The sequence below is a fragment of the Canis lupus genome, chromosome 20, assembly GCF_003254725.2.
Source record: "Canis lupus dingo isolate Sandy chromosome 20, ASM325472v2, whole genome shotgun sequence".
NCBI classification, from domain to species: Eukaryota; Metazoa; Chordata; class Mammalia; order Carnivora; family Canidae; genus Canis; species Canis lupus.
The window spans coordinates 5,087,416-5,110,052 of record NC_064262.1 but is presented as its reverse complement, the minus strand read 5'-3'; the positions used below and the strand labels follow the sequence as shown (position 1 = coordinate 5,110,052).

Genomic DNA, 22,637 nt, shown 5'->3' with positions numbered 1-22,637 from the left:
TAGGTGCCAGGTACCCATGAGACAATGCTGAACTTGATAGTCACCATCCCTGCCACCCTCATGGAGCTTATATTCATTCTATAGTTAATTCACTGAATACCTACTATCTATATGCACCAGGAAGAGAAGAATACCTCTGCTGAGTACTTGCAGTTAGGTCGGGGAGACAAGACTAACAGAACAATTGGAGGACAGAGCTGCAGACCCTTGCAATATTATGACTGAATAGCCATTATCTCATTCCCTCAAGAGCAATACAACAAAGGTCTGTGACAGTGATGCATGACTCTTCTAAGGGTCACCTTTGAATTCTACGTGCCTTAAGACTGGTGTCTAGCTAACTGCCCTGCATCCAAATTTCATGGGCATCCAAATTTCATAGGAAAAACTACATGGTATTTTCCAACATGGGTATTTCCAAAAAGTCTCTTCCCTTGTGGATGTGGAGGATCTATCTGACCATGTCAGAATAAAGGATGTGGTACAAACTATACACTGTACAACAGGAGTCAGAGAAGCAAGAGTTACCGTGACTAATGAAGACCTCCTGAAGAAGGTGAAATTTTAACTGTATTCTTCAGAATGGGAGGGATCTGGATAAGTGCAAGGGTCAAGAGAATAGCTGCCCACTTCCAAGTTCATCTGTCTTGCCACAGCATGACTCCATGCCTCCAAGTCCCTGGCCACACTGGGCAGAGTGAGGAATGAAGATTTCCAGGAAAGTAACTCCATGCTGACATCTGGGCTTCAAATGCACTGCTTGGCTCCCCACTGCCCATAGATGATGACATACAAATCTCCCCTTGAGCCCCGCCCCATCTCCCAATCCCATCCCCCCTAAGGCCTAGGCCTAGGTTTGACACAGAGCTGCTTCAGAATGCCAGCCTGGCTCATGACATAAGGGAGATGGAGCAGAGGTCCTAGAGGTCTGTCAGCAAACTCTTCTCCTCCCCATGCATTTGACTCCCAGGTAAACCCCTGTAGCACCTAATCCCAGTCATCTGTAGTCCAGGGCTATCTGGCAGAGATACAATGTGAGCCATGTTATCACATATGTAATTTTTCATAGCCACATTAAAAAGTAAAAAAGAAGCAGGTGAAATTAATTTTAACAATACTTCTTTTTCAATTCAATATATCCAAAGTATCATCATTTTGGATATCATCATGTAAGCAATGAATCATATCTGGCTCAACATGTCATCAATTTACAAAATTTATTAAGGAAATATTTGACATTCTTTTTTGTACTAAGTCCTTGAAATCTAAAGTGTATTTTATACTTTTCGGCACATCACAATTCAGATTAGCCACATTTCGACTACTCAGTGGCCACATGTGGATGCTGGCTATATTGCTGGCCAGCATAGTGCTAGCTGGTTTTAATCCATCTCAGTGGGGCTGTTCCACTGGCACCTCAATTTCAATACATCTGAAGCCAAAGTAAGTATCTCCCCTAAACTGACCGAACTATGTAAAATTTAGCTGAGGAGGCCCCAAAGGAAATTAAAAAGGCCTGGAGTGCAAGAATATAGGTGCCCATGCACCCTGTTCCTGAAAGGGCTTCATTTCGGAGCCTCATTGTTGCACTTTGCACATAAACCTAATGAACTTAGTGGTCTGGTTTTCTAGTGCACAGCTAACTAGGAGGGGGAAGGACTGGCAGTTAGAACAGAAACACTGCCAGGTGTAAAATGTGGTAGCTGCCAGCAAGAAAAGGAGAAAAGAGACACAGCTGTCAAGACTCTAAAGGTGAAAGCACGCACTGCACCAACCCCTTAACCCACACCTATATCCACCCACATCAACACCCAGGCCAGCTACTGGCATTCAGATAATAACAGAAAGTCTTCAAGATATAAGAGGCCTTCCAACTCCTTGTTTCCATAAGCAAATACACCCTACTTTAGAAAAATATCTGGGGATCCCTGGGTGGCACAGCGGTTTGGCACCTGCCTTTGGCCCAGGGCGCGATCCTGGAGACCCAGGATCGAGTCCCACATCGGGCTCCCGATGCATGGAGTCTGCTTCTCCCTCTGCCTGTGTCTCTGCCCCCCTCTCTCTCTCTCTGTGACTATCATAAATAAATAAAAATTAAAAAAAAAAAGAAAAAAAAGAAAGAAAAATATCTGTCCAAATGAGTAAAACACAAAACAAAAAACCAACCACAGACAACAACAATAAAAACCCACCCAACTATGTGGAGTTTAAACAGCTAAGCTTTAGCTAATCTGTCATTGTAGAGTAACAGACAGAGTCTTTGGAGCCTGGCTGATTTGGGTTCAAATCCTGACTCTGCCACTGATAAGCTATGAAACTGAGCCTCAGTTTCTTCATCTGTAAAATAGGTACAATAGTAACACCTGTTCTCAAGAGGTTATAAAGATTAAAGATATATATTAAAAGTGCCCAGCAATAGGCGTTCATGTAGGAGTACTCAATAAAGAGAAGCCATTATTATCTAATAATGTCAGTCTTTGCCTACCCCACATCTTCTCCTGCTACAGGTCGTCCTTCACACTGATACATAATATTAGCTTCAAGCTCCCAACATCAGGTGTCAGGCACTGGCATGAAATTATTCTTTGGGGGTGAGGACTCTCATTTCTCATCCTTAACGGGTGGTATTTCATGTGAGTGCCATGAGACCTGACAAAGGGACAGATGGGCCATGAAAAACACCACACCTTGGCTGCATCACTCCCACCCCCACTCCATCCTTCATCCAATCAAGCTATTGATCTGTGGGCGCCAGCTCCTCAAGAAAGGTTACAGTGGGCGTCTGAGGCATGATCCTGCAAGAAAATGCCTTCCCCACAGGATTCCCTAGGAATGACAAGTATCTAGTGTCCATGTCCTACTTCCAGCTCTGAGGTTCAGGATGTTTCACCTGCATCCCCTCTATGACCAAAGGATGCCAGAATCAGAAAGGCTCTGTCTGACCCCACAGGGAAAGATGAGGAAACTGAAGCACATGGTTCTCAGCAAGTCTGGAGCAGGACCCAGGTAGAATGTGGGCTTCCTGCTTCCTGGTCTAGTCACTTGAGCCCTGCCTTCACCCCTTTGCCCTTGAGCTTTCTTCTACAGTGGAGACTCAGGGCTCCCAGCTTCTAGTGAGGCAGCAAAGGGTAAAATTCAAGGAAACAGAAGCCAGAGAGACCAGAGACAGCTAGCCAGGTGTCAAATTTACATAAGGCTGAATCCAGAGTTCAAAAGTACTAACTGACCATAAGGTGAATGACTGGCTTCATTTGCTCCCATCCAATTTCTATTAATCAGATTCCATTAAACAGATATTTACTGAGTTCCTACTATGTGATAGGCATCCACTTAGAATCTTTGGACAAATCAATAAACAAAACAAAGACCTTGTCCTTGGTGAACCTTATATTCTAGTAGAGGAAGATAAGCAATAAAAAGGAGAAGCATATTACATTATTGTATGTTAGATGATCATAAATTCTATGGAAAAAGATCTCTCTTTTCTTTTTTCTTTCTTTTTCTTTCTTTCCTCCCTTCTTTCTTCCCTCTCTCTCTCTCTTCCTTCTTTCTCTCTTTCTCTTTCTTTCAATTTTAAACCAGGATAGGCCTCACTGAGAGGACATTAGAGCAAAGACTAGCAAGATGTGAGGGAAGCCAGGAGTCAGATGATGTGTTCAAGGAGGGCCAGAGTAGTTTGAAGGGAGGGATGAGTGAGCAAGCAACAGGAAGAAGCAGGAGATGAGGTCAGAGAGGTCACAGGGAAGGTGTAGATTATGCAGGGACCCAAGCAGAAGGAAGACATGCATACTCTGGCTCATGTGCTGAAATAAGTTGAAATGGTGTGGATGGATTCAGGGAAACCCATGAGGAGGCACTCGCAATCATCCAGGCAAGAGATGAGATGGTGGAGACTTGGACCAGGTTGGCAGCAGTAGAAGTGGTAAAGAGTCAGATTCCAAATATGAAGACAGAGCTGGCAGGATTTGCTGACAGTATGAATATGGGGTGTAAAAGAAGGGGAGAAGTCAAGGACAACACCAAGGTTTTGAGTCAGAGGAACTGGGAAAGTGAAGTTGCCACCAACTGAATTGGGGAAGGCTGTCGATGCTGGGGAGGAAAATCCAGACTCTAAATTTGCACATGTTAAATCTGAGTTCCCACCACACACTTAGGTGGAGACAGATATCAGGTGTGCTCCTAGATATACCAGCCTGGGTCTCAGGAGAGGTCTGGCTAGAGGTATCCAGCACAGAGATAGAATTTAAGGCCTGGGCCTGGTGAGATCATCAAGTAAAGGAGTGTGAACAAAGAAAAGAGAAAGGCCCAGGAGGGAGCCCCAGTGGCTCTGAGGTTATGAGAAGGAGCCAGGGAAAGACACCAGGGAGGAAGAAAAAAATAAAGATTGTGTGAGAACTTCGGCTCTGCTCCCTCCCGGCCTTCCTCACAAAAAGGAATCCCACAGAGCCCCTGTCCTAAGTAGAAGGTTATCTAGGTCCCAGACCAATTCTGCCTAGAGAAGATGGATGGAAGAGGTAGCTTTGGGGTGCATGTGGAAGGACAAGGAGGATTTTCATAACCAAAAAAGAGGCTGGGCATGCCAGATAGAGGGAACAGAATGTGCAAAGGCCCAAAGGCACTTAGATGCAAGCCCTTTGGAAGTCTGGTAGTCCAGTACAGCAGGGATGGGGTGGGGGGGGGAATTGCAGGATAAATAAGAGCTGGGGCTTCCTCCTCTGGGTTAAGCTTAACTTTCTGACTAACCGGAACCCAGCATGCGTGGGACTGGTGGAAGCTCTGCTGTCTCCTGAGTTCCCCGGGCTGTGGTGTGAACCTTCCTTCTCTTAGTATCACAGAGTCCAGGGTTCATACTCTCTTTGCCCAAGACCTCTTGGCAATTTGCTGTAGCATAAGGTTAACTCCAATGCAGAACACCCTTTGAGCCAAGATGCCAAGAGTTAACTGACAATGGGGAGAATCACAGTGACAGGAGAAAGAGATTTTTAACAGCCTCTGGTGATAGAAATCATCCCCAGCCAGCCCCCATAACTAGTTTATATTTTCTCCCTCTATTTTAATTAAATAGCTGTCACTCACACATTCATGCTGCAGCTTCCTTGCCAGTTACATAGAGGTTAAATGAGAAGGGATATTGGGAGGAGCACTGGGCTGGGAGTCAGGAACTCTGACCTCCACTCCTGGCTCCGACATTGAACTGGAGGTGTGTGGCCTTGGGCAAGTCCCTTTCCCTCACTGAGCTTTGGTTTCCCTATCTGTAGAGTAAGGGCACTGCAACAAACAGTGAGTGAGAGTGCCTTCTGCTCCAGCCAACTACAGCGTATTTAAACTCATGGCTCTTCTGGTGTCCCTATATCCCCTTGTTCAGACCCTGAGTCTGTTTCAATTGCAGTTCACTATATTCCCCCTGGAACTCTCGTAGCCATATGTTCCAAGAGTAATTATCTTCCAATTTCACCTTCCAATTGCATCTTAATTTAACTTTCATTCCTGGGTGCCTGCTGGAATGTCCAAGCCAAGCCTGATGATTTCTAATTAGGCTGCTGTTAAGCTAGTCCAGTGATCCACAACAGGGCACATACTGGGAAGACTGCAGGGACGAAGTGAGAAAAGCATGGGCCCCAGGCTCAGATAGACCCGGGCTCCAATCCCTGCTCTGGCGCACATCGTCTGTGTCATCCTGGGCACATCACTTTGGCCTGAGCCTGTTTCTTTCATGGTAAAATGAAATACTTTCTTTTTCCATAAGGCTGTTGAGAAGTTCAAAGGAAGTAACAGACATACAACAACTAACAAACTCAATTGGCTAAAATCTCTTGTGTACCTACTATGTGTTCAGAAGGTTCTGAAGATGGACAATGTGTGTTTGAAGCCTATCTTGGCTGAGTGACCATAAAGTCAGTGACAATAAAATCCCTGCCACTCAGTTTTCCCATCTATAAAATGGGGATAGTAAGAGCACTTACCTCATAAGGTTACTGTGAAAACTGAATTGAAGTAAAACACTTAAAAGCAGCACCTCATTCGTAGTAAGTGACCAATAAATACTAGCTAGCCAGTATAGCCAGCCAGGTAGCTTATAACATGACAGACACTGTTCCAGACACCTTAGAAGCTTTATTTAATCATTAGAACTCAATGACAAAGATCATACTATCCCCATTTTTCAGATTAAGAAACTGAGGCACAGAGGTGAAGTAACTAACCTCCTCAAGGTCACATAACGAAGTATATGGTGGTCCCGAAATTCAATCGCACGGAGTCTGTGAAGAGCTATGTTACATGATCAGGAAATTCAGAGCATGGCACACAGAAATCATCATGTGAGCTTTCCATCATTGCCATCACACTGAAAAAGTAACCAGGTTTATGCTTGAGGCAAGTTACAGGACGGCTAACCCCAAGAGTAGCAACTGCTAAGATTTCCTGGGACCAAACCTCCCTCTCAGTTTATTCCGGCTCATTCCATCCCCCAGATTCTTAGAAAAGGGAGGGCTTGCCCAAGCCTCAAGCAGGGAAACGTGGGAAAACTGGAACAGCTCTCACCATTGTTTTAAAGTGAGTTTTATTAGGAGTGTAGGAAAAAGCTAGCCTGGCTCTGTTCAGACTGTGCCAGAAGCAGGCAGGAGGCGAACTTCTTCCTCCGAGGCGTGGCTGGCTGGGCACTGGGACCCTGCTCCAGCCCCTCCCTAAGTGGCACCCCTGCTTCCACCGCCCCCCATGCTGAGACCCAAGCTCCATCACTGTCCTGGCGTCCACATGCCCAGCAGACAACAGGGCCTGGACACAGGAGGGCAGCTGCCCCACTCCCAAGTCCCCGCTGGTCTCCTTTGTCAAATCAGTCCAGCCAAATGTCTCCTGTCTGCACCTCACTCCTAAGACAATGACTTTTTTCATTAAAAAGACTTAAAAAAGAAAAAACCCCACAACACACACAAGGCAGCAGGATATGCTTCTAAGACAGCCAAAATGGTGGCTTCCTGTTTCTTTAGGGATGTGTGTTTTGGAGTATGGCTTCGGACAAGGGTGTGGGTCCGGGAGAGGGCTGCCTTCTGCTCAATTTTCAGACGAAAAGAAAAAAAGAGTGACTATCCCTCCTTGGCAGGGAAATGAAGTTCGCTGAGACTGCAAACTCTTACAGGGAACTTTCTGCCCTTGGAGTGGATGGAGTCAGGAATCCCGGGACCGGTCCCCGGCATCGCCCATCGGGGTCTCAGTTACTGAATCTGCTAAATGGCACTCCTCAGAAGGGGCTGCTAGTATTCACGACTGAACGCATTCTGGATTTCCCGCAATCCCTGAACCCGCAGAGGCGGATCCACATCCACGAGGCGGAGACTCGAGGGACGGGAGGGAACGTCTGGAGTGCGCTCAGCCTCGGGGGGAGCGTCCCGGGGCGGCGGGTCTCCTGGGGGAGCCACAAAGAGGGCCCCAGGCCAGGGCGCTGCCGGGGCGGGCTGCGCGGCGGGCGCGAGTAACGCAGGGCTCTCTCGCCTCCTCGGGGGGCTGAGCTCCAAGTCGCGGGGTCCAGCAGGAGGAGGAGGGGGCCTTTGCACCTCTCAAGGGTGCGCCGCCGGGTCCCGAGGGGCCGGGATGGACCCCGGGGTGGGGAAGAGCTCCGGAAGGACGCCGGGGCGCAGGAGGGCCTGGCGGGGACCCCGAGGAGCCGGGGTGAGAACTCAGGGGCGCGACCCAGTCGCCTCCGCGAAAGGAGCGCCCCCGGCCGCCGCGCGGTGCCCCCGGGTCGCGGTGGGCGCGGGGCGAGGGCGCGCGCGGCCAGGGTGCGGCCTCGCCCACTCCAGCAGGCGTCCCTCGGGCCGGGCGTCCCGGACAGGGGCCCCCGACGATCCTCAGCCCCCCGGGCGAGGGGACGCCGGACCCGCCCAGGCCTCGGCCGCAGCCGGGCAGAGGGGAAGCCCGGGGGGTGGGGGTGGGGGTGGGGGCCCGCGGCTCGCTCCGGCGCCCCGCGGGCCGCAACTTGGAGCGCCCGGCGTGGTCCCCTGGCGCGCGCCTCGGCGCGGAGGCCAAGCGGAGCCTCCTACCTGCTCTGTGCATCTTCCAGCCCGCGCAGCCCGGGGCCGCCGTCGGTCAGGCAGTCGGTCGGTCCCGGCACGAGTCCGCGCGCCGCCTCACTCCATGGCCGCCCCGCGGGGCCCGCACTCCCGGCGCCCGCCCCGCCCCCCGGCGCGCGCTGGACTCGGCGCGGCGCGCAGGGCCAGTGGGGGCGCGGGGCGCGAGCCTGCGGGCGGGCGGGGCGCGGGGCGCGGGGGCGCGGGGGGGCGGCGGCCGGGGCAGCGCGGGGCGCGTCCGCTCGAGCGTCCACGCGGAATGCCGGGCAAGTTGGGGGCGCGGGGCGCGAGCCTCCGGGGGCGGGGCCGCGGCGGCCGGGGGCGGGGCGGGGCGGGGAGGGGGCGCGCGGGGCGGCGGCCGGGACAGCGCGCGGCGCGGCGGCTCCGGCTCCGGCTCCGGCTCCGGCTCCGGCTCCCGCTCGGGCTCCCGCTCGGGCTCCCGGCTCCGCACCCGGCTCCGCACCCGGCGCGCTGCGCTCTGGACGCCGCGCCTCTGCCGCCGCTGCGCCTCCGCCCCCTCCTAGACGTTTCCTCCCGCTCCGAGGAAGGCTTTTTTTTCCCCTTTTTGCTCAGTCAGGGATCGCTGGAGACGAGGGGCGAGGCGTCCCCGCGCACATTTAAAGGGGCCGTGGTGACTCGGGGAGCCGCGCGAGGTTCAAGGGACTAGGATCAGTTGAGGGGAAGGAGGGAGCCGGCGAGTGGCCTTCCAGGGACCTCCCAGTGCCCTCGTCCGTGGGACCGAGCATCTCTTCCTTTTCAGCCTTGGGTATGCATTCGGCCCTGTATCAAGATCAAGCACAGCTCCCAGCTCCTAGTTCTTACCCTCATGCAGCTTCGATGGGAAGTCAGTGAAGACACAAGATAGATGCGCAGGATCACTTCGGAGAGAGTGTTAAGTGCCTTGAGAGCGACAAACCAGGGTAATGGGGCAGAGCACGGACTCTCAAAGTGTGCAGATCAGCATCGGAATTGTTAAAAATGCAAACTCTCAGGACACTCCCCCCGACTCCTCAACTTCCTGAATCAGAAATCCTGTGTCTAACAAACCCTTCAGGTCCCTCTGATGCAAGCTGAAGCTGAGAACCACTGTGTAGAGAAAGGATGGTCAAGGAAGATGGTGACGTTGAAAGGGAGACCTGGTTGGTGAGCGGGTCTCGGTTCACTCAGAGTACACTGGCCAGCACCTCCCAGGGGCACCAGGCCTGCGGCTAGATGGTATGGATGACTCTGGCCAAGGCAGATAGCTCTGCTTCCCGGCACAAGTTGCTGAGATGGGGACAGCAGTGCATAGAAGCTTGGGGGAACTCAGAGGTGCCCCCTCTCCCTGCAGTGGAAAGGGTTCAAGCAAAGGAAAGGCCTTTCGGGGAAAGGAAATAGCTTAAGCAAAGACTTAAAGGTGTGAAAAGCTATCACCTGTTGGAGGAGCTCTAAGGATTGGCTTGGCAGGGAACTAGACAGCTGATGGAAGCGTCCCAATAGGAAGAACAAAGAGGCCGGGATGAGAGGTGGGGATTTTTGTTTTGTTTTCTTTTTTTTTTTTAAGTAATCTCTATGCACAACATGGGACTCAAACTCATGACCCTGAGATCAAGAGTCACATGCTCCACGGATTGAGCCAGCTAGGTGCCCCAAGGGTTCTTTGAATACCATACTAAGGACTTCTTTCCATCAGCCATTGAAAGCTGAGGGGAAGGACTATGTCTTCCATATATAACTGGCTGCTAACATTCATGGAGCACCTAATGTGTGCCTGGCACAATGCTAAGCTCTGTATATGCATTTAAGCTTCATTTCAGCTTCATTACAACCTTATAAAGCTGGTGTCAAAATTCTTTCCATTTTAAGGGTGCCCGGGTGGCTCAGTTGGTTAAGCATCTGACTCCTGACTTCAGCTCAGGTCATGATCTCATGGTTCACGAGATTGACCCTGGTGTCAGGCTCCACCCTGAGTGGGGAGTCTACTTGAGATTCTCTCCCTCTGCCCCTGCCCCCACTCACAGGCACTTGCGTACTATCTCTCTAAAATAAATACATCTTTTAAAAAAAATTCTTCCCATTTTACATTTGGGGAAACTGAATAAATTGCTAAAATGAAATTTCCTGATTCTGTTCTTATCCTTGCTGCTCCATAGCTGCATCTCCAGAACCACCCCAAGGTGTGGCTTGGTCATTTAGTAGTTTGGTTGTGAGTCTGCTATACCAGGGTGCGGGCATTAAGCAATTCCAGCACTCTGTGGGAAGGGTGGCAGGAGGTGTATGTGTATGCACGGTGGGATGTCTCAATTCATATGGAAATTGGGGGAGGAACATGGAACGTACCCCTTCCCACTAGCATCAGCGTTCCTTCTTGTCCATCAAATGGGGAAGAAAAGCCCAGAAATGACCCCTTGCCAAGGTGATGGCTCCAGGGCAGGGGCTGTGTCTGCCCTGCTCAGCACTCTAACCCGGGCATCTTACATAGAACCCACCACTTAGTAGGTCTTCAAAAAATATGTATTGTCCTCAAGGATAGGGTCCAGAACAAAGGTTCATACTACTGTTCAGGATCAGTTTGGTCTTCTGGGATTGAAGGTGGTGGAGGCTAGAGTTTTTGTGATTTTGACCAGCTGTGTTGGGACCTTGCCAGAAGGCAGAATTCCAAGTGGACACGCGGCATTTTACAGCCTTGACTTTGTCTCCCTGAACCTAGATACCTGTGGTCCAGCCTTTGGTCCACGTGGTCCCAGATAACCAGATGTTTTCATTACATAGACGAGACACCTTATTGTTATAAGCATGGCCCATGGAGCAGCAGCAGCAATAGCCCTAGGATGCTTCTTAGAAAGGCAGGACCTTGGGCTCTACCCCAGACCTACTGAGCCAGAAAGAATCTGCATTTTAACATGATCTCCAGATGATCTGTATGCACAGTACAGTTGGAGAAACACTGCCCCAGATAACCCACCCCATTTCTTTTGGGTTGTACTGCCAGAGCATACGAGAGTGAGAAAAGACATCACAGTTTCCCCAGGTTCTCACTGGGGTGAGAACTTAATCCTCTGACCTCTTTCTCCTTATTAATGCATTATTGGAAAGCTGGTATATTTCTGGGTATCTGGGGGCTTGTACCCAGCAGAACTCCTGGCGCATATTAGGTGTTCACTTAAAATATATGAAAAATGCAGGCACGGAGGTGTGATTTGAATTGTTACATGAACTCTTTGGTGCCTGGCACACAAAAGGTGTTCGATGCACACATACTGAAGACAGGAATGAATAAATTTCAGTTAGGTAACGTGCAAAGGCTCTGAAGAGGTTACACTCTTTTTTCCTCAGCATTATGAAAAATCTTATATAGTGTCTTTGCACTCAGCAAGCACTTTCATACACCTAACCAGGTTTTTAGGTTTTTGTTTCCATTTATTTTTATTGTTTAATGACCCCAATATAGAATTAGATAATGTACACTTTCAGGCAAGGGCATAAGGTGTACCACAATTTCCCTAAATTAGAAATGGAATTTGATCCTTTCAAAGGACCTTTTCATCTCTGAACTGCCACAGAGTCCTTAAGCTTCCAGCCTTTTGTAGAGAAACACCTGTGCCTCTGGAATAGAAAATCTACAGCAGAATTTGTGTTATGTGGACAGGCTCTTAATAAACTTTATAGATCCCTGCATAGAAGTGCTGGAGAAGGGGATGGAGATGGTGATGGTGGAGGTGAGAGAGGCGATGTTTGAGGCAAAGGAGTTGGAAGTGGTAAGGGGCCAGAAGTAGCTGTGGAAGTCATGGTGAAGATGGAACATGTAATGTAGTTGGTGATGGTAGAGGAAATAGAGGTAGTAGAACTGATTGATGTAGAGATGATAGACTTGGGGAAGGTGATGAAGGGGTGGTGGAGTTGATCAAGGTACTGGAGGTGATGGAGTTGAGTGAAGTGATGAAGGTGGTGGTGGAATGGAAAGAGGTGATGGACATGGTGGTGGAATTGGGTGAGAGGATAGAGGTGGTGGTGGAGTTGAGTGAAGTGATGGACATGGTGATGGAGTTCAGTGAGAAGATGGGCATGGTGGTAGAATTGGTCAAGGTGATCGAGTCAGGGGGGTAGACATGGTACAGCAGATAGTAGAGAAGGTGGAAGGTAAAAATGAGTGAGTGGATAAATCACTTCAATAGTTGATGCAGAAAGAAATGTGGTTAAAAGTTGAGCTTGTTTCTGGGAGTTAGCAAGAAAATGCAAATAACCTAGGACCCCAGGGTAGGAGCAGGAGAGGGAGGCTCAGATAATTCAATCAACAGCCTACGTCACCCATCGCTGTAGGGCCTGTGCAAAGAAGGGAGGGCAGGAAGAGACTTCATGCTTTGCTAAGCCCTTTCCACAACTGTTGAATTTGGGATTTGAGGCTAAGCCAAGTCTACTTAAAAAGATCATAGCACCAATGACAGTTGGGAAAAAACACAGGTTGAAACTTGTTTAGCTGAAGCCACATATTGGTGTGGAGTGATGGACTATAAAGTGGAAGCACTTATTCCTGTGCTTGCCTTTCCTAATAAAAGAAAATGGATGTGAAAAACCATAAGGCTTTACAAACATCCGGTGCAAATAGTGGTGGTTGGACTTGCTTAGTCCTTATGGAGCTGAGCCATAACCACTCACTGAGCTTGAGGGATGGCTACGAATACCCACAAAGGGCATGACCATGTGGGGTAAGTAGCCCTTCACTCAGGGATTCTTCCCAAGAATTCTGTAAAGGGATGATTATATCTCCATTTCACACAAGGGAAGATTGAGGCCCAGCTGGGGGAATTGATCTGGCCTACAATCCAACCAGGACTCAACCATTCACTTCAAGAATATTGTCTGAGTTCTTAACCACCAAACTACACTATCCTCTCTGTGATGGGCGAGAAGTCTGCCAAGATTTCCATATTTTCCAAATCACTCCTACCATCTCAGTCCTCTCAGTAGACCATGAGCCACCTAGGGTAGGTGTCATACCCACCCAACACAATGGGAAACTGAGGCCCAGAGGGGAAAATTCGTGGCCTGGAATCACACAGCAAGTTAGAAGAACAAAACAAAACAAAACAAAAAAAGTTAGAGGAACAGCCAGTGCTGGAGTCCACACCTCCTGTTATCCAGGCCCAAGCCAGAACTGCAGGGAGCCTGAAACCACACACCTTCTCCTCCAAAGCTATAGTCTCTGGCTTTGTCTTTTGAGGGCAGTCTGCCTTCGCTTTTCTGCAGAAGCCTGACAGGACAGGGGCATGACACCCATGACCCATGGCAGGGGTCAGGCTTCCCTGACCAGCCCTTCCTTCTCTCTCCCTCTTTCTTTTCCTCTCTCCTGTCTTTCTGTGTGCCCTGGATGGTCAGAGTGGCCAGCAACAACTTGCTCCACAGTGATGGCCCAGCCCATGTCTGCAGGAGCATGGGAAGGGGCATTCAAGGGAACCAATAGTGTGGTTCTGATACATCCAAGGAACAGCTGGGTGGGTGCCTCAGAGCCCAAGTAACTGGGGGTGCCAGGGACATGGCCAACCAGCAGGTTGGGTTGCCAGATGAGTCTGTGGCAATGCGAGCAAACAATACTAGCAAGTGCTGAGAGCTAACATCTACAGAGCACTCTATGCTTCTCACGGCTGTGTGGAGATTTCATCATTACCTCCCTTTCACAGTTAAGAAAACTGAGACTCAGGAAGGTAAGAGACTTACTCAAGGCTCAGAGCTAGTGATGGAGTTGAGACTCGACCTAGGTATTTCTGTCCCCAAGGCCTGTGCTCTTCACATTGCCTCATATTTGTCCAAGAGCATGGTGGCGGAATCAGGAAAAGAATACTTGGTGGCCTGCCTTCCTTCCTTCCTTCCTTCCTTCCTTCCTTCCTTCCTTCCTTTCTTCCACAAAAATGCACAGAGTGCCTACGCTATGCCAGGTACTGGGCTGGGTGCTGGATAAACAGGCCCGACTCACTTCATGCCTTCTGGAGCCCCCAGGCCAGCTGAGGAAGCAGGACACCCAGTGGCAAATTATCCACCAGTTTGATGGCAGCACTAATGGGGGAGACACCAACCTCCTGACTCCCATCAGATGCTTTTAGACCCTCAATAGAGGGCTGACCAGTTCCTTGGGGCCTCTGAAATTAAAGTCACCCCTCATTGAATCCTTTAAGGCTCCCAGGCCCCTTCCTCACTGAAGCCTCCTCCCTCACACCTCACACACACACACACACACACACACACACACCACAAACGTGTGCAATACGGCCTGAAAGATCAGGATCATCCGAGTAAGCAAATGTCTCCCACCTTTTTTATCCTTGGACCTTCTGGGGCAAATTACCTGCTGCCTGCACACAGCTTAGGTAGCATCAGGTCAAAACAGCTGAAGAGCAGCTCCCATTTCCCGCCTGCCCAAAGCCCCTGCAAAGTGCACAGCTAGCACTGAAGCTGGATGTGGCCATGTTCTAAGAAACAAAGAGCACCCAGGCCCTGTGACCTCATAGACAAGCCTCCCAGATAGGCAGTAACAACACTGACTTACAGGCACAGTCCCAGCCTGTTTCCCCATTGGTAAATCATAATAGCTAGTATTTGCTGAGTGCTTATTTTGTGCACTCCATAAATGTTCTGCATATATTATTAACTCATTTAATCCTCTCAATAAACCTATAGGCAATGCTATTACCTTTGTTACAGATGGGCCTACCACGGCACAGAGGGGCTGAAGCATCTGCCCGGGGATACTCAGCTACTAAGTGGTCCTACGCTGGCTCTGGAGCTGGCTTTCTTACCTACTTCAGCACACAGCCCCCTATCAAGTGGACATGATAACAGTGTCTGCTCATTAAATGAGACAATTCATCTAAAGCATTCAGGAGCGGGGAGAGAGACATAGGAAATGCTCAATAAATGATCATTATTACTTAAATATCTAGTACACAGTTGATGCTTAATAAATGTTTACAAAGTATACCAGGAAGTGGATGTGAAAACCCCACAATCGGAGCAGGAGAGAGACACAAGAGGGCATTTATGGAGCAGCCACTGTATACTGGGATTGATGAGAGGGGGCAACGTGGGAGCCCCTCAGGAAGCATGAGGAGGCAGGCCTAGGTTCTACTTTCTGTGCCAGCCCAGAGAAGGTGACAGTCAGGGTTTTGTTTCCATAAAGCTGGGACCCAATTCCAGCACCTTCTCCTCCCTCTTTGACAGCAGAGTGCCCCCTGGGTTTCAGTTTCTCTACTAGCAGCAGGTATGCCTTTTGTCTACAGGGACAAAATGCATGCTATTAAAATGGAAATGCCCTGCAGCCTCCCCTGCCGCTGGCCCTCAGGTCCCCACAGCCTTGGACTGCTTACCCCGCAATGCCACAGCTGCAGCATCATCAGCTTCCAAGGCTTATCTTCCCCTGGAAAGTCATTGAATTGCCTTCCTGGCTCCAGGGGCAGCAAATCTGAGTGGGACACCTGCTGGGGTGAACGGAGTTTTAGCAAGGCCGCTCTGCCCTGCCCTGCCTTTCCCCTGCCCCGAAGGTTGGTAGGGGGAACGTCAGATAAGTTTCTACCCCTACCCCCACTGCACACACTCAGGCCAGGCATGTGAACAGAGAGGAGCCTGGGGCCTGAAGAGCCTAGTTCTACTAGTCACTGGCTCTGTGGCCATAGGCAAAATACTTCACCTCGCTATGCCTCAATATTCTCCTCTGTAAAATGGGACTGAGACCTTTCTCTTGAATCAGGATGAGGACTAAAGGAAAGGTAGTTCCCCTCTCTCTTCACTTTCCTATCCTTGACAAGCTCAAAATCTAGTCCTAGAGAAGGGCTGGGGGTCAGCTAACTGTGACACAGTGGAACTGGGGGTGACAGCAGGGGACTGAGTCCAGCTGAGGGGCAGGGGGGCGGTGGGGGAGAAGAGGTGACGTTGGGCTGAGCTTTCCAGGTCAAGTGCTATTTTCCAGGTGGAAAAATAGGGTTGCCATTCCAGGTAAGGGAACAGCCTGTGGGGATGGAAGAAGAAGGCAAGGTTGGGGCAAGGTAGGGCATAGTCATAGCAACAGGATGGTGCAACAGGGGTGAGAGGTGGTGGTGGGGGAAAGCTCTCCAATGGAGGGCCAAAGAGTTTGGGCTTTCCCCTCTGTAGGTGATGGGGAGCCACAGAGTGTTCCCGGGGGAGGGAATGACACGATCAGACCCGTATGGTAGCAAAGCTGGTAGCCAGAGTAGTAAAGTAGTAAGAGGGGCAAGCCTAGAGGTGAGATGACCCAAGAAAACTGGAATAGGGGCCCCAAGAGAGATTAGGCCTGAATTCAGGAATGTTCTCGACCCACGGGTGTGAGGGCTCAATGCGTGCAGGAAGACGAAGACGTCTAGGAGAAGGACAGCTTTGCTCTGCACCCTGAAGGAGTCATACAAGCAAAAGGGAGCGGGGCAGGGCAGGACAGGCAGTGGCTGGAGGTAGGAACCGAGGCGAGGGCCAATAGCCCAGTTAGGCCGAAGCGTCTGGTGTGCAAGGTAGGGAGTACATTCAGGTGACGGGGACAGGCAGGGCCTCAGAGGCCATTGTCCAGCAGACCTGTGGCTCCCCAAGGAAGGGCTGAGCTCTGGGGGAGGGGAGTCTGGGGCTGGGCAGGGCCAGCTCGGAGTTTTTATCACCACTGGGTGGGATCCAAGGTCTGTGGAGGAAGTGACCACCCTCTTCCGGCCAGCCATTTTTTTTCCTTCTGCTGGCCTGTTTGGCTTTTTCCCCGAGGCCGCATTTCCACAACGGCCCCTCCTGGCTGGCTGGGCGTGGGTATGGCTCCACCACACACCCATCAGCAGGGGCAGCCCGGCCCTGGGCTTCCTGCCCCTCTCTGGGCGGGCTGATTGGCGGAAAACAGCCCTCGAGCCTTCTTCAAAACAGGAAACTGCTCTCCCTGCTTCCTGAAGGACAGGAACTGTCCCCATGGCAACCATGGGACAAAGAGGCCAGGTTAACCCTTCCAAGGGCGAGGGCAGGCCGGCCTGAAGGCCCTTCTTCACCAATCCCGTGTGGGTGTGGCAGCGTGCAGGTGACAGGGAGGGTCTGCTTCAGTGACACCCTCAGTCTCAGCGCTATCCTGAGGCAACCGCAGGTACGCGAGGAATTTTATACCCATTAGGTGGATGACCGTGTGGAGGCTAACTCAGAGGGTGAAGGCCTGGCCACTCAGTAAGTCAGGTGCAGCAGGGCACAGGTGTGAGGTCTGAAGCTGGGCCGTCTCCATCCAAGTCTTTGGCTCCTCACTTGCTGGGTCCCTCGGGTGAGCATCTTGATCTTCTCCAGCCTCATTTTCTCTACCTGTGAAATGGGACAATTAGAGCGCCTGCCTCATGGGGCTGTGGTGAGCATCTCGTGAGGTCATTCACTCATCCAATACATAGTTGTGTTGTGCCAGCTGTTGCAGGACCCTTGGATACGGCAGTGACAACGCTGACAAAAACCTCCTGCCACGTGGGGTGAGGGTTGGAGTTGGGGAACACAGGCAGGCAGTAAAGAAATCCACAAACCAGTGCAAACGACAGACTTTGCGAGTGATCTGTGCTCTGAGCCATGAGAGGGGAGCGGAGTGTGGAGGGGTCTCTTGCTGGTCCAGGAAAAGCGAGGACCCTGGGGAAGAGAGGGGGCCTATTGTGCCAAGTGCCTGGGGGACAGCATGGAGGCAGAGGGGCCCACAGGAGGAAGGCTTGTGCCACCTGAGGAATGGTGGCACGGTGGTGGAGGGGAGGGAGAAGGTGGGAGAGGCTGGCCATCGCGGCCCTTGGGCTGTATCCCAGAGCAAGGCAGCGCAGCCAGGAGAGCGTCTGACTTGGGTTTGTAGAGTTCATTTCCCTCTGACTGTCGGTGCCCATGGGATCCAGCTCAGAGACAGGGACTCAGACCCTGAAAGGCATGTTTTCTGTGCTGTGACCCTTGAGAAACCTGACTCCTGGGGAGGGGCCGTTGTCTGTTGTTGTTGGGGGGGGGCGGGGCAGGGCGGGGACCCTGTGGCCCAGATCCAGTGCTGCCATCATTCAGGAGAACCCAGCCTTTTCCTTGACTGCCCACCAGGACACACCCCTCCCAGCCTCCCTCCTGGTCTCTGGATGCCCAAGGGCTGCTGTGAGGAGGCCATGAAAGTAGCTCCCAGAATGGTGGCACATGCAGCAGCTGCTCTGGTTATAATACTCTCTGTACAGGCCTCCAGTACCTGGCACCTCCCCACTTCATCATGCCCCCCTTGTTTCCTGCCCCCCTCCCCTATTCTCTCAGCTCCAGCCATGCTGGCCTTCCTCTCCATCCCTGACCCTGCCAGCCCCCTGCAGCCCCAGGGACTTTGCACCTGTCATTTCTGCTCTCTGAAAAACTCCTTCCCAAAATTACACATGACGGGGCTGGCTTCCCTCAGCAGTGAGGTCTCAACTATCACCTCTTCTCAGAGATGTCCCTGACCACCACCCACCCCAGTCCCTCACCATCCCGGCACTCAGTGTGTCTTCTTCTCTTGCACTTACCCATATCTGAGATCCTCCTGTTTGTCTGCTTCCCTGTGTGGTGTCTGTCTCCCCACCTAGAAGGCCAGCTCCCAGAGGGCAGGGCTGAGTCTCTCCTGTTGGCCGCTCTCTCCCAGCATCCGGAACAGAGCCTGGCATGCAGTGAGTGCTCACTGTATTTCCCATTCCCCACCAAGTGAGCATACATAGACAGAGACCCCCATCCTGGGCTTAGTACCAGGCTTCCACTCACCTGCACAGTCTGAAGAGACTGGAGGTCTCTCTGCCAGGAAGGTGGCTCTCAAGAGGAGTTAGCTGGAGATGAGGGAAGCAAGGCTGAAATGTTTGCCCTATGGAAGAACTTACATATGTTTACTGACATAGATTCACTATGTCACAACTGCCAAGAGCTGTGTTGGACGCTAGTGCACTGGAAGGCATGTATTATTATTCCCATTTTTCAGATGAGGAAATCGAGTTCAGAGAAGTAAAGTTTTGTGCCCGGGACCACACACCCAGAAGTGGTGGAGTTCAGGGGAATCAAGACTGACTACTCAGAGCCTGTGCTTTCTTCTTACCCTCCCGCCAAGCTAAATGGGGCCTTGTGCACAACAGACAATGAGAAAAGGCAACTGACTTTCTGAAAAATCTCCAAGGGTTTGTCAAGGCCAGTGCCACCAGCCACATCTTTGGGGTGACACAACCTTCTGATCTGAAGAATCTTCTGGGCTGTTTAAAGTATGAACTCCAAAGCCCCATCACAGGCCCGACGAGTTAAGATTCCCTAGGGTTGGATGCGGGATCTTCATTTTGGCTAACACAGGCTTAAGGCTTTGGAGGTCCCATTGGATGATGTGTGGACCCATTTCTAGACAAAGTACCTGAGGTCCCAAGTGGGTCATCAGACAAGAACCTGACCACTAATAATTCACCAAGTTTGTAGTAATTCCCAAAGGGGCAGGAGCACGTTCACCCTGTCCTGCTGAGCTGGGGAGTAGGGCAGCCCCGGGAAGGCCCTGCCAAGCAATGGATAACAACTTCCTACCTTTGACAGCCACATGTGCTTGAGATCCCCCATGGATAGGGAGCTCATACCCTCAGAGGGCCATTTTTCCCTCGTGGGATAGCTTTGCAGAATGGAGGTGGCCATTTCACCTTCCCCGATGTACCAGGAATGGTAGCAGTTTACAAAGAGGCATTTTGATAAGCTGCAAGGCCCGACTCCTGATTTATTTTCTCCATGGAGCTCTAGAGTGGAGACTGCATCTCTCTGCCAGCTCTGGCAGAGGGTGAGGGAGATAGTGGCTCTGGAAAGACCGCATTAATTAGCTTAATAAGCGCATGTGCACCCGTGTGATTGTGCTCAGAGAGGGACCTGGGAGGCAATGTGACCCTCTGTCACGGACACCATCAATTGCTGGGGTGAACCTCCTCCCACCTGAAACCCAGACACTTAAGAGAAATTAATCAAGCCCACTCCCAGAACACCATTAAAATGCAGGGCTCCTGCCAGAGATGTTTCTAGGCTGCCTCCCAGCAGGGGGGACTGTGAGCTGGTGCCTGCCCCTCTCCAGCTGGGGTGGGGGGAGGGGGGAGTTCCTAGTGAGGGGACAAGGGGGCATGAGAAGGGAGGGGAGAGCAGGACCTTCTAAGTCCTGCCTGCAGGAGCCATGCGTGAATCCTTCTGATGATCTCAGGGTGCACTGGGAACAGAGCTTTAGCAGCTCAAGGTTTGGGATGAGGGTGTGGACAACACGATGGGGTTTGAGCCCCAGCGCCACCACTTCCCAGCTCCGAGCTCTCAGCAAGTCCCTTTCCCTTCTGGGTGTAGCTTTCCTCATCTACCAAATGGGGTATTTTGACTACACATGCCCATTAGGAAGACAAAAGTACTTCTCGGGAGCCTGACCCATAGTAACTGCTCAGTAAATAGTAGATATCATTACTAAGAATTAATGAAGTAGCTGGCGCATAGGAGGCAATCAAATAGATTCAATGTCTTTTAGCAGGTAGACATTCGCTACTGTTTTGTGAAAACCTAATCTACAGGCCATTTCCCACTGACTTGCAGTTTGGCTAACTGCTTTTTAAGTATTCACGAATACAATTTGTTTGCATTTCACTTGTGAACAGGGTACAGCACCTGCCGCTTGCTTTCCAGGGACTTGTCCCCTGGTTGAGCCAAACTCTTGATTTTACAGCCTGAGAACGATTTGCCTCTAGATGTAAACACCTGCCTTGGGATCCAGATTCTTGCCATCTCTGTAGATGCAGGCTTGGCACCTCCTCCGACAAGTAGCACTACGGTGCTTTAAACATTATCTGTTTAAGCTCCACAAGCACTCTATATGGCAGGTATGATTATACCCATTTTACAGGTGATGAAAACAAGGCTCAGAGACTTGCTCAGAGGTACATAGCTAGCAAGCAGTGGAAGGCTATGATCCCAGGCCTGCTGGAACCACATAGCTGGTGCTTTTCCCACTGCAGTCAACTCATGACCTTCCCAACTGAAATGGAGCTGATTTTCCCCAAAACAGTGGCAGTTGTAGCACCTATAAGGGCTTGAGGGGTTCCTTGTGTCCACCCGGGGCAGGCAGTAGCACAGTATCCATAACTACTAGCTTTTGTTGTCACATCCATTTCAACCCCACTGATTGGCCCCCTTTGTGCCAAGTCTTGGAGGGATCCCAGAGGGGCCCAGCAGACTCAGTGAACAATCTAAAAGCATCACTCGTTCTTGCATCACACGAGGACCAGCTATATAATTTGTGGGGCCTAATGCAAAATAAAGATGCAGCACCTGTTGTTCAAATATTGAGGATTTCATGATGGTAACAACGGAGCAAGGGGCCCTCCTCAGTGTGGGTCCCTGTGTGAGCATACTGGTCTCACACTCAAGAAGTTGGCCCTGTGCATACCAGTGCTAGGAAAGCAGCAAGTGTCTCGGGGTGTCTAGCCCCCCAGCTCATAGCCTGGCACAGAATAGGAGCTAAATACACATTTATTGAGTAAGCAAAATGGCACATTCCCCTCGAAGTCTGTAAGACAGACACAGGATTGTGAATTCACAGATGGGTAAACTGAGGCTCGAAAGGCTTTGCCTCACTCAGTCTCACCCAAAGCCCAGACCCTGCCTTTGACCTGGCATGCTTGCCCTCTGTTCCCACTGACCCCAATCCTGGCCTTTGTTTTCCTGATTCCAGAAAGAAGGGGTAATGTTTACCACAGGCTGAAGTTTATTTTATTTTTGTGTTTTCCAATCATTGATTCCAACGGTTCCTACAGACGTCCTGCCAAAGGAAAACATGTTTTGCTCACTCAACCTTCCACTTCCTCATGGCACTACAGTGGTGGGGGCCCACGGCTGCGAGGAAAGCGTGGGGTGACTTTTCCCTTGGTTTTCTATTTTTCCATCTCACTGTCGGGGGACAACAAAACATGTTTTCCTTTTTCTCCGAAGGAAATCGGAACTTTCTTATTGACTACTTGTTGCCTAAAATTCATCTTCCTTCTCCTGTGATTATCTTGGATTGCATGAGTTGTGTGACTGAACTTCAAAATAAAGAAATGTCCTTCATTTTACTGAAAGGACAACCACCAAACTGAAATTTTCGCTCACACAAAGCCACTGATACCGTTGAAATTCACCACGGCTTCCTAGTCAGAGCCTGTGCCCACATTTGAAGTGGACTTAGAGCAAGTTCACCGTTTTCAAAGTGCAGGACTAGGTAAATGAACACATAGCCAATACTCTGGTCAAGGTGAATGGCTGCTTCAAGTTCACTGAAACAGATCTGGATGTATGGTATGAGGTAGGGGTCAGGACGTCCCTCCTCCATGTGCATATCCACTAATCCAGCACCATTTATTGAAAGCATCATCCTTGGGGTGCCTGGGTAGCTCAGTATGTTGAGGGTCTGACTCTTGATTTCAGCTCAGGTTGTGATCTCAGTGTTGTGAGATCAAGCCCCATGTCAAACCCCACATTGGGCTCTGTGCTCAGTGGGGAGTCTGCTGGAGATTTTCTCTCTCCTTCTCCCTCTGACCTGGCCCTCCTCCACTCCTGTGCTCTCTCTCTAATAACTAAACCTTAAAAGAA

At 50.8% G+C, this 22,637-nt stretch overlaps 1 protein-coding gene across 5 annotated transcripts in view; it reads right to left on the bottom strand.

Annotated features, from left to right (window-relative positions):
- FGD5 (FYVE, RhoGEF and PH domain containing 5) overlaps positions 1–14,493 on the bottom strand; it is a 127,921-nt gene extending 113,428 nt beyond the window's left edge. For 2 of the 5 annotated variants that reach the window (XM_025449113.2, XM_025449116.3), the window contains exon 1: positions 8,040–8,174. In XM_025449113.2, the coding sequence (XP_025304898.1) occupies positions 8,040–8,052 (13 nt within the window). In that variant the 5' untranslated portion in view covers positions 8,053–8,174. Of the gene's footprint in view, positions 1–6,203; positions 6,332–8,039; positions 8,175–8,888; positions 9,017–14,385 lie in introns of those variants that run through there. The other 3 variants (XM_035702793.2, XM_025449125.3, XM_025449122.3) reach the window with 3 other exon arrangements.
- Positions 14,494–22,637: the final 8,144 nt, after the last annotated feature.